The sequence below is a fragment of the Danio rerio genome, chromosome 2, assembly GCF_049306965.1.
Source record: "Danio rerio strain Tuebingen ecotype United States chromosome 2, GRCz12tu, whole genome shotgun sequence".
Classification (NCBI taxonomy): Eukaryota; Metazoa; Chordata; class Actinopteri; order Cypriniformes; family Danionidae; genus Danio; species Danio rerio.
Window position 1 is genome coordinate 58590631 of NC_133177.1, and position 11870 is coordinate 58602500.

General features: G+C 36.7%; 1 protein-coding gene across 4 annotated transcripts in view; it reads right to left on the reverse strand.

Annotated features, from left to right (window-relative positions):
* Positions 1-317: 317 nt before the first annotated feature.
* tpm4b (tropomyosin 4b) overlaps positions 318-11870 on the reverse strand; it is a 44398-nt gene continuing 32845 nt past the window's right edge. For 2 of the 4 annotated variants that reach the window (XM_073912325.1, XM_073912326.1), the window contains 3 exons: positions 11130-11192; positions 8780-8849; positions 4982-5321 (listed from right to left, as the gene is read on the reverse strand). In XM_073912325.1, coding sequence (XP_073768426.1) covers positions 5239-5321; positions 8780-8849; positions 11130-11192 — 216 coding nt within the window. In that variant the 3' untranslated portion in view covers positions 4982-5238. Of the gene's footprint in view, positions 2452-4981; positions 5322-8779; positions 8850-11129; positions 11193-11870 lie in introns of those variants that run through there. The other 2 variants (XM_073912324.1, NM_199675.2) reach the window with 2 other exon arrangements.

Genomic DNA, 11870 nt, shown 5'->3' on the forward strand with positions numbered 1-11870 from the left:
TCCTCTCAGACTGATTCCTTGAAAATGACAATGAGTTCACTGTACTCAAATGGCCTCCCCAGTCACCAGACCTCAATCCAATAGAGCACCTTTGGGATGTGGTGGAATGGAAGATGCGCATCATGGATGTGCAGCCGACAAATCTGCAGCAACTGCGCGATGCTATCATGTCAATATGGAGCAAAGGGTCCAACCGCGTACTAGTAAGGTGTACCTAATAAAGTGGCCGCTGAGTGTATATATTGGAAAAAGTCCCCCGACAACATCAACAAAGTGTCATTTTCCAAATATAAATGAATTCATCTTGAATAAAAGGATGTGTACAAATAAGTAAACATTTATTGAGTTTAATATGGGTATAAAACAACAGTTAAACAGGCCTTACAGGCACCATGTGTACAAAAAGGTCCCACTAAATAACCAACTAATTATCAAGACTTATTAATTATTAAAAACAGTTCAAGAAATCTGTATATTCAAACAAATAATACCTTCATTGTGATTTTTCTTTTGGTTCATTCCTATACAGTATGTTTCCCAATATCACAACTACAATATGATTTACTAAGTAACAGTACTATAGCAGTAACAGTACACACGGGTGTAGCAACCGGGGGGGGGGGACAGGTGGGACAAGTCCCCCGCACTTTTAGAGACAGACCATTTAGAAACAGATGATTGAGAATGTAAACTTTTGGATTTCATACAGCGGACCCCTTCACTTTTAAAATGTCCACTACACCCCTGACAGTACTGAGATTTGTTATTGCAGTTTCACTGTTTTAAGCATAACTTCCTCCTTTGAGTTCATTCAGAACTAATAAATAAAGCAAAAATGGCCCTACACAGAAGACTGACTCGCAAAAAAATGAAAAGATTGAAACATTTGGGTTTTATCTTTGTCCAAAATGACCTAAAAACACCTTTAAAGGGTCACGAAACACCAAAACACATTTTTTGAGCTGTTGACAGTCGTATATGTGTCCCACACTGCTAAAAACACTATTAGGACACCTATATTTCACTAAAAAGTGTAAATTGGTTGTTTTTGCGTTATTTCAAGCAAATTCCTACTTCCTGTTTGAAACGAATTTTTGAAGCTGCGTCACGGTCATGACATAATAGCGTGTATTCCAGCGTGCAGACTGGACGTCTGTGCCAGAGTGTGTCTTATTACTTATTACAGTGTGATGCATTAATGCATGAGTAAGGCTTGGTTCAAACCAATCAGCGCGCTCTATTGTGCAACTTCATTAATATTCATTTGTGTCACCGTGTTTACACCACAAAGACGCCACGTTGTGTTGGCAAAACAAGCGTGAAGTGTTGCTTTTATAGTTTGCTGCCGTAAGTTTCGTTTTCATTTTCTCTCTGTGAGAGCTTATCTGGATCACGTGTGGATTAACAGTGTATGCGACGCTCGACAACAATAACTTGCGTGTCTAAGGAGGATTATTGTTTACCTGAGAGCTGTTCTCATCTGCAAACGCTGAGATCTGGATTCGCTTGTAGTCTTCTCTTCATAAAGACGCGGCTCTAGTTGCTGGTGATTGTTCTGTCTCTACAGATTTGGTAAGTGAGCGACCAGTGCTCTTTGTTTATTCAGTTTGTTTGTATCGAATTAAGTTAACTATTGCACTGAGTGCAGAAATGTTAGCACCGCATTTAGTGACCGGAATAACACACGCAGCTTTCTGACGCAACCTGTCGTGTGCATCTAAGTTTCCGGGAAATGCGGAGTTTTTTTTTTCTCTCATTTGCCGTGCGGTATCAAACATTGCATGAAAAATACACGCTTGCAGCAGTTCCTCGAATCAAATATCTCGTTTGTCGCGAGGGGCATGAATGAATTCCCTGAATGAAAGAGCCAAACTGCAGTTAAAGTCCACCCTTTAATAATTCAGCAAATAATTCGACTACAGATGTCCATGTAGGTTAAACACCATCACTTTCTCCTGTCTGTGTGGGTGTATTTTGACTCTGAAAACTCGCGCGTGCACAAATAGACACTCCCACACCATCCCACTTTAGTTCCTCCGACACTCCCCCCTAAACAGAGCTGGACACGCCCACTTTTCTGACTTTTTCCAAAGTAGAGGTGTGAAAACACCCTGCTGAAACGAGGGGGTTTCATGGCCCTTTAACACATTGGCTATAGTGTATTTTACATACAAATGGGACAAAAGTAACATGTAACCGACTAAATAGGAGCTTTAGAAAAGAATCAAAAGATTACGATACAACAACGGACTGAAATAACATACCTACAGCACACAAAAGGAAAAACACAAAAGAGGCTGCAGATGAAACTGCTGGAATGACTGTGGAAGTTTTCTTTCTCCATGTGTTTACTACTCGTGTTGTTTGTTCATAAGCTGTTGAGCTCTTGGAGTGTTTGATCCAGCACTTGATGCATCTCCAGGTTCTGCTGTTTCGCCTCACCCAGAGACTCTGAAATAAAACAGCATTAAAAGTCACGACTGACATGTATTTTATGATTCGATAATGAAAATGATGAACAGCACTTATGTGAAAAGGAAAAAGGAAAATGTTCGTAAATACAAACCTGCTCCTTCCCATGGATTATAACTGCTAGTAAGATGGCTTTTATTTTGTTTTAATGAATACATTTTGCAGTAAAACATATAGATATAAATGTCAATTATAATTCTTTCTCAATTAGTTTTTGGCTTTCTTTGGATCTTAGCGCAATGTCTAGCTTTTGAGGATCTTTTGGTCTACTTCACTTTGTCAGGCAGGTCATATTTAAGTGATTTCTTGATTGCGAACTTGTGTGGGAGTAATTAGGCCTAGATGTGGCTACAGAAATCAAACACATTGGGCTCTATTTTGACGGTCCATGCGCAGAGCGCAAAACGCAGGGCGCAAACGCTTTCAGGGCGTGTCAGGACGCGTTTTTGCTAATTTAAGGACGGGAAATCTGCCTTGCGCTGTGGCGCATGGTCTAAAAGGGTTGAGTTTATTTTCTTAATGAGTTATAGGTGTGTTTTGAGAATAAACCAATCAGAGTCTCATCTCCCATTCCCTTTAAGAGCAGCTGCGTCGCGCCAAGAGCGCATTCGCTATTTACAAGACGCAAAGCAAGTCTAAGTGGAAAAAATGAGCATTTCACAAGCAAACAGTTCACAGTTTTTTAACAGAAAACTGTTAAACAGCATCTGCTGCGTGAGAATGAGAGATAATGGATCACTTTCACTTTCGCTCTTGGATAGGGAAACCTTTACGCACAGACATCAATTAGTCTATAAATAAATAATTTTGTTTGTTAAGCGCAAATATTCGTTTCAAAACTATTTCTAAATTCAGCTCTAATTTCCAGCAAACGAATAAATGAATAATAACAAAATGTGCTCAAAAACCTGAGTTATATCTTAAAACACATGCTGTGCCCCTTATGGTCTAAAACCTGACAGGTGGACAAATCTAAGCTTATTTTAATAAAACAAATATAAATATGGATATAATAAATAATACTGCTAATAATAATAACATTATACAAAAGCAAATTGTTATGAATTAACTGAAAAAGCCTCCCTAGATGAAGAAGACATAAAAGCAGTGATTTTTCATAGTGTAGGCTAGAAAATAATATGTTTTGTAATATTTTAATCCTTTATATTTATATCCTATATCTATTCTTATTATATCCTATATATACATCCTTAATATTTATTTTTTTCATATGTAAAGATATTTGCCTATTGCTCTCTTGTGCATATTAAGCAGTGTGTAATATATATATATATATATATATATATATATATATATATATATATATATATATATATATATATATATATATATGTATATATATATTTTTTTTAATGTTTGTACAGTTATTGTCTCTTTTTACTTTTGTTTGTTAACTGTCATAAAAATCTAATAAATAAATCTTTTAAAAAAAGAAGTCAAACACAGGTGTAATAAACTAGATTTATGTTATGTTTTATGGGGTTGAGGGCAGCGCGGAGGCTTTGTGGTTAGCCCTGTCAACTCACAGCAAGAAGGTCGCTGGTTTAAGTCCTGGGTGGGTCAGTTGGCATTTCTGTGTGGAGTTTGCATGTTCTCCCCGTGTTGGCCTGGGTTTCCTCCGGGTGCTCCGGATTCCCCCACAGTACAGAGACATGTGCTATTTACACAGGAATGCCAACTAACCCAGTCGGGACTCAAACGAGTGAACTTCTTGCTGTGGGGCGACCGTGCTAACAATTGAGCTACCGTGTCGCCATTAAAATAAATGAGTTACTTTAATTAAATTAATGAGTGGGCGACGGGGTGGCACAGTGGGTAGCACAATCGCCTCACAGCAAGAAGGTCACTAGTTCGAGTCTCGGGTGCTCTAGTTTCCCCCACAAGTTCAAACACATGCGCTGTTGGTGAATTGGGTAAGCTAAATTGGCCGTAGTGCATGTATGTGATTGAGTGTGTATGGCTGTTTCCCAGTGATGGGTTGCAGCTGGAAGTAAAGCTGCGTAAAGCATATGCTGGATAAGTTGGCAGTTCATAAGCATATTCTTCATAAGTTGGCAGCTGGGTCAGTTGGCGTTTCTGTGTGGAGTTTGCATGTTCTCCCCATGTTCGCCTGGGTTTCCTTCGGGTGCTCCGGTTTCCCCACAAGTCCAAAGACATGCGGTACAGGTGAGTTGAATGAGCTAAATTGGCCGTAGTGTATGTGTGTGAATGAGTGTATATGGATGTTTCCCAGTGATGGGTTGCAGCTGGAAGGGGATCCGCGGCATAAAACATGTGCTGGATAAATTGACGGTTCATTCTGCTATGGGGACCTCAGATTGATAAAGTGACTGAGAAAATGAATGAATATAATAGTAACAAATATGAAATATGAATTATAATATGAATGATTATGTATAATAACATTGTTGTTGTCACTTTTTAACAAAAAGAGCTGCAAAGACGGCAGGAAAAAAAGAAAGAAAAGCAAGAAAAAAGAACAAGTGAGAAAGTTCAAAGAGCAGAAAACATGTTTATTAAAGTTTAATATCCAAACTAAGAGAGAGTGACAGACATACACAAGGCACCAGTGAGGAAGAGAGAATCAGGAAGCTGCAGACTAATTTATGCAAATCAGCAGCACTTGATTGAACGAGAGAGAGCTGTCAATCACAGTTCTGATTCAGTTATAATTCAGCATATCAGTACAAACTGTTTGTCCTGACCAAATACCATCTATAGGCACTCATAATGTATAATATAATCTTATAAGGAGGACATGTCAGTGAGAGCGTGATCCAGCTCCTCACTAATGGCCTTAAATCTCAGCTTCTGTGCATAAAGTTCATCTGCAGTGGAGAAAGGAGGGCAGAGGATTGAGAACGCAGGATCAGGAAATTATAGGGAGAAAAAGAAAGGAAACAGTAAGGTCAAACATACTAGATAGGCAGTTTACTAAATTAGTAAGATTACTAGAAACTTTACTACATACTGGAAAAGCAGAGGAAGTGTTAAAAGATTTAAAGGAATGAAAGAAACAGGAAATAATGTGAAAATAATGTAAATACAGTTAAAGTAAGAATTATTAGCCACGCGTACATTTTCCCCCAATTTTTACTTAATGAAAAGATTTTTTGACACATTTCCAAACATAAGGGGCCCTATCATACACCCGGTGCAATAAGGCGCAAGATGTGTTTGGCACGCTTGGTTACTATTTTCAGAGCAGCTAATTTTAACTTTTTTTTTGCCATGTTGTTTAAATAGCAAATCCATTGCGCCACTTTGTGGACTCACGGGTGTACTGCTCCGAAAAGGAGGTGTGTTAAGGTGCATTGTTGGTGCATTGCTATTTTGAAGAACAAAAATAGTCCGCACCACTGACCAATTAAAAGCTGCTCTAAAGTCCAGCACAGAGTGTGTTAGTTATGCGCTTATGCAGGTTCAAACGCGTACACATTGCTTAGGATGTAGAGCAATACACAAATATCTTTACAGATGAAAACAATTAAAGGATTAAAATGTTGCAAAAATGATTCTTTTTTTAGGGCTGCAACTAACCAATATTTAAATAATCGATTATTTGTCGATTATTTCTTCGATTAATCGATGAATCAGGTAAAAAAAACCAATAATTTCCAACCGTTTATTCAAAAAAGCTCATCCCTGAGCTGTTATAATAATAATAATAATAATAAACAAAGTAGTTTTGTCTTGTTTTTAATCCAAATATCTAAATATTTTTAAATCAAGATACATACTAGACACATGAAGTAGCATAAGAAATTATGTCACACCTCAAAATTAAGTGATTATTTGCTTAAAACAAGCTAAATTATTTGTGAATTGTATAAGAAAAATAATCTGAATGAGATATAATCTCAAACAGAAGTTTTACCAGTTCACATAAACGTGTAAGTGATCGTGATCTATAACGTGAGACGGTCGTCGCCATGTTTACTTGTGGCCGCACGTTTGCCTCATTCATAAAAAGCAGAACACGCAGGATTCAGCGCGTAAATTCATCAGTTACTCCCAAAATACATGCAAATAAGTGGCTGGTGAATTTAGAGAAAGATTTTTAACTTTACTGTAACTTTTTAGTTACTTGCACTATGTGTATGATGTGAATAAAACACATCTGCAAATTATATTTGAATGTATTGTTAGACTTCCTTGTGTGTTTTACAAACTCTAAATGGGTTTTTTACTAGTACTTGTGCGTATTTAAATGTCTAAAACATTAATTAAGCATTAGGCGGATTAAATGCTACATAATTGTGATAATATGACATGTCTTTTCCAGAAGGGGTTAAGTTGGTTTCGTTTTCGGAAAAAAAAAAGGAAAATAAGAAGCACTTTTCCGACGGTCCCTTACTGAGAGCTCTGCTTAGAGCGAGCTCTCTCTGCCTCGGCGCTAGACACTGTGCCAAAGCTCAGTTTGATTTTTTCAGTTACCACTCTAAAGGTAAACAAGCTAATGCTAACTTGTCATGCTTGTCAAGCTGGATAACGAGTAAAACACCAGAACCAGGGACTTTACGGTCCTCACTTCAAAACGGAACAAAAGTAGGATTCTGTAGGGATTTACCCTGCTGTTGAACTTCATCCTCATTCCTGTCTATAAGGCGCCGAACTCTGTATCAGTGCACGAGAGAGACCGTGTTCACTCCGCTCCGTGCTAAACTAAAGTGTTTATTTAATAAATCAAACATCCCCGTGTCGCTCAACACAACGAATCGATTATGAAAATTGTTGCCAAGGCTTTTAGTAATCGATTTTTATCGGTTCGTTGTTGCAGCCCTATTATTTTTTCGATAATTATAAAAACGACTGCCTACACGGCTTCTCCATCTCGGGGGGCATTTTCATTTATGACAATTTGTTTATGTATAATGTCATTATTATTAGCAGTTTTATTTATTACATGCATATTTTATTTGTTTTATTCAAAATAAGTTTAGATTTGTTCACCTGTCAGGTTTTTGAGACGTCTGCCTCATCATAAGAACAGGACTTGTGTTTAGACTGTGTTTTTTGACACTTCATTATTATTGTTAATGTATTAGTTTGCTGGAAATTAGAGCTGAATTGAGAAATAGTTTTGAAACTAATCTTTGCACTTAACAAAAAAAAATAATAATTAAATATGTCGGCTAATGTATGTCTTCAGTAGAGTGAGTTTCCACCGTTTCCACAAAAGTAAAGGAGTAAAGAGAAAGAGACAGTAAAGAGGCTGAATGAAGGAGGCTTGTTCTTTATCGTCGTGCTGCAGATGCTCTGTTTAATTGTTTTTTCGCAAATGAAGCGTTCAGTTTTTACACTTACAAATTCTGTCATGTAAATAGCAAATGTGCCATGGTGCGACACAACTGACTCCTAAAGCGAATGTGAGATGAGACTCTGATTGGTTTAATGCACGTTATGCTCAAAACACACCCAGAACTCATTAAGTGAATAAGCTCAACCCTGTTAGACCATGCACCAGGGCACAGAGCGTATTCTTTAATCCTAAAAATAGCAAAAGTGGATACAGACACGCTCTTAATGCTTTTGCGCCCTGCGCTTTAGACTTTGCGCCTAGATAGATAAAATAGAGCCCAATAGTTTTAATAACTCATTCCTAATAAATGATTTCTTTTATCTTTGCCATGATGACAGCACTTAATAATTAACTAGATATTTGATTAGACACTAGTATTCAGCTTAAAGTGACATTTAAAGGCTTAACTAGGCAAGTTAGGGTAATTAGGCAAGTCAGCGGTTTGTTCCCTAGACAATCAAAACAAACATTGCTTGAAGGGGCTAATAACATTGCCCCTTAAATGGTTTTTAAAAAATGTAAACTGCTTTTATTTGAGCTGAAATAAAACAGATTTTCTTTAGAAGACAAAATATTTAAGGAAATACTGTGAAAAATGCTCTTCTCTGTTAAACATCCTTTGGAAAATCTTTGAAAAAGAAATAAGGGCTAATAATTTAGATTTCAACTGTACATGTAGGATAACGTCTAAATATCCAATCAACCTGTGCTGCAAAATTAACCAATTATTAAAACCAGCTACGCAGACAACAACAGTGTCATAGTGACTACAGGTTAATGGTCAAATCTATGGTGCAGAATCGGTTTAGAAAACAAGTTGAGCGGGTCAAACATGCTGGCATAATTAGAGCTGAGCAATGAATAGAGAAATAAAGCTGGACTAGCTGCCGCACGCAGACAAATAGGGCAAAGGTCAAATTCCAGCAGACGCCATTAGTGATGTCATCAGCTGGAATTCCTCAGCTTTCCTCAGCACTGACTTACCCTCCAGATCATCAATGGTCTTTTCCAGTTTGGCCACAGTCCTTTCTGCAAACTCTGCACGCGTTTCAACCTGCGGAGGGGGAAACCAGAAAGATTTGCCTGAAATATTCTCATAGCTTTGTTAAAGGAAAGCTATTATGGCCCTTTTTACAAGCTGTAAAATAGGTCTCTGATGTTCCTAGAGTGTGCATATGAAGTTTCAGCTCAAAATACCACATAAATAATGTTTTATAACTCTCTGAAATAGACCCTTTTAGGCTTTGATCCTAATTGTGGTGTTTTGGTAACTGTCGCTTTAAATGCAAATGAGATTGTGCAAAAAAAGAGGGCGGAGCTACAAATGCTTATGTGTCAGCATAGTGGCAGATTCAAAAACAAGACTAATATCAAATGCTGATGTGGGAGAGATTTTCACTAGTGGGCAAGGCTTTTCCCCTCTGATGACATGCACAACGGGAGAATGTCCATCAAAGTGTTCTGCAGACTGTTTGTATCAAGTATGATAATAAAAATTTTAATTACTACATTTTTACCATTATAAACCACTTATAGTGTGCATAGTGCATAGTGTGTGTTTAAACCCCTTATAAATGTGATTTGTTTTTAAATAATAAGTCTCCTTTAAATTAGATGTAAATAAAAATAGATTTGATTTAAAGGGACAGTTCATCCAAAAATAAAATTGTACAGTTAATTTACCCTCAGGCCATGGAAGAATGTAGATCCTTAAAGGGATAATTCACCCCAAAAAAATTATTCTGTCATCATTTACTCATCCTTCACTTTACAAACCTGTCTAAGTTTCTTTTTTCTGTCGAACACAAAAGAAGATATTTTGAAGAATGCTGAAAAACCTGTAACTATTGACTTGAGTCAGGGCTCGGACCAGCGACCTTCTTGCTGCGAGGCGGCAGTGCTAACCATTGAGCCACCGTGCCACCACACTTGAGGGTGAGTGAATGTATACAAGTACAACGCAATTCACGTTTACAAAATCCAATACGTGAGTTCAAAACACAATTTGTAAATACACAAATACAATTCGTAAATTCAAAACACAATTCAATAAAAAGAAATCCAATTCATAAATTCAAAACACGATTTGTAAATACACAAATCCAATTCATAAATTCAAAACACAAGTCGTAAATGCGCAAATCCAATGCATAAATTCAAAACACAATTCGTAAATACGCAAATCCAATTGAGAAATTCAAAACATGATTTGTAAATACACAAATCCAATTCGTAAATTCAAAACACGATTTAATACACAGAAATCCAATTCATAAATTCAAAACACGATTTGTAAATGCGCAAATCCAATTCATAAATTCAAAACACAATTCGTAAATGCGCAAATCCAATTCATAAATTCAACACACAATTCGTAAATACGCAAATCCAATTCATAAATTCAAAACACAATTCGTAAATGCGCAAATCCAATTAATAAATTCAAAACACGATTTGTAAATACACAAAATCCAATTCGTAAATTCAAAACATGATTCGTAAATACCCAAATCCAATTTATAAATTCAAAACACGATTCGTAAATACCCAAATCCAATTCGTTAATTCAAAACACGATTCGTAAATACCCAAATCCAATTCATAAATTCAAAACATGATTTGTAAATACACAAATCAAATTAGTAAATTCAAAACACGATTCATAAATGTGGAAATGGAATTTGTAAATTCAAAACATTATACGTAAATACACAAGGCCAATTCATAAATTCAAAATTAAATTAGTTAATTCAAAACACGATTCCTAAACGCTCAAATCCAATTTGTAAATTTAAAACACGATTTGTAAATCCGCAAATCCAATTCGTAAATTCAAAATCCAATTCATAAATCGCAAATCCTACTTGTGAATTCACGAATTGTGTGTTTACAAATTTACATATTGGATTTTGCGAATGTGAATTCTGCTGTGCCTGTATGAGTTTTATTTTGTAAATATATTATTTTTGAGACTGATCTGGCTCCATACCAACCCAGCTAAAAAAAAATCTTTAATATTTCACTGAAGAAAAAGAAAATATCGCTTACATCTTAATGGCCTGCAGATGAGTAAATTAACTGTAAACTAAAATATTTGGGTGAAATATCCCTTTATTGCAACAGGCATTTGAAGGAAACTCTACCGCCCCCTAGAGTGCTAAAGTTTGTTACTTCAGTAGTGATTTTTACACTGTCGGCTTTCTTTAATGTAATTCTTTGCTGACTTGACCTTTTTAAGAGTATGTAAATGACACTGCGCGTTTGCAATGCCTACATGAAAGACTTGCATGCACAACTATTAGAATACACAGTTGTTTTAGGTTAACTTGCCCACCTCTTTCAGTTTATCAGTCAGAACTTTGATCTCATCCTCATATTTGTCCTCTTTCTCTGAATACTGCAAACACAAAATCAAATGAAAGGTTAACAGATTAACCACTGAACAAGAAAATGACACAATAAAATGTTTTAGTTCAGCTCCTTGCCAAGGAAATATTTAGTTAACCATAATGTACTAAAATAGCAGACACAGCCTTAAAAAATACATAAATAAATGAATAAAAATGACCATTTAAAATATTCATAAACTATAATAGAACTTGACAAGCCTGGTTTAAGCTGGACATAGCTGGTTTTTGCTGGGCTCCCAGCCTGGGTAGGCTGATCAAGCTGGTTTTAGCTGGTCATCTCCCAGCCTGACCAGCTAAGACCAGGCTGGAAATGGCTGGAAACCAGCCTGGAAATGGCCAAAACCCTCTAAAACAACCAGCTTAAACCAGCCTAGGACTTTTTAGCAGGGTTGCAAATAACACAGTTTGTCTCCGGTCTACCTCAGATAGGAGCACCTCCAATTCACATTCTGTTCAAAGTTTCTCTTCTTGCTTGCTTGCTTTTTCGTTGGGTTTTGCCAAAGTGGAGTCATTAGCATATTCACACGGGGGAGGAGGCAGGGAGGGGTTTTGCGCTCATGCTCGTGTGCTCAGTTTCACATTAAGTCGGATGTACAAAGAGAATATGCATGGGATTCGGCGTACGCAGTGTTTCATACATCTTAACTTTTTACTGCGTATGCACA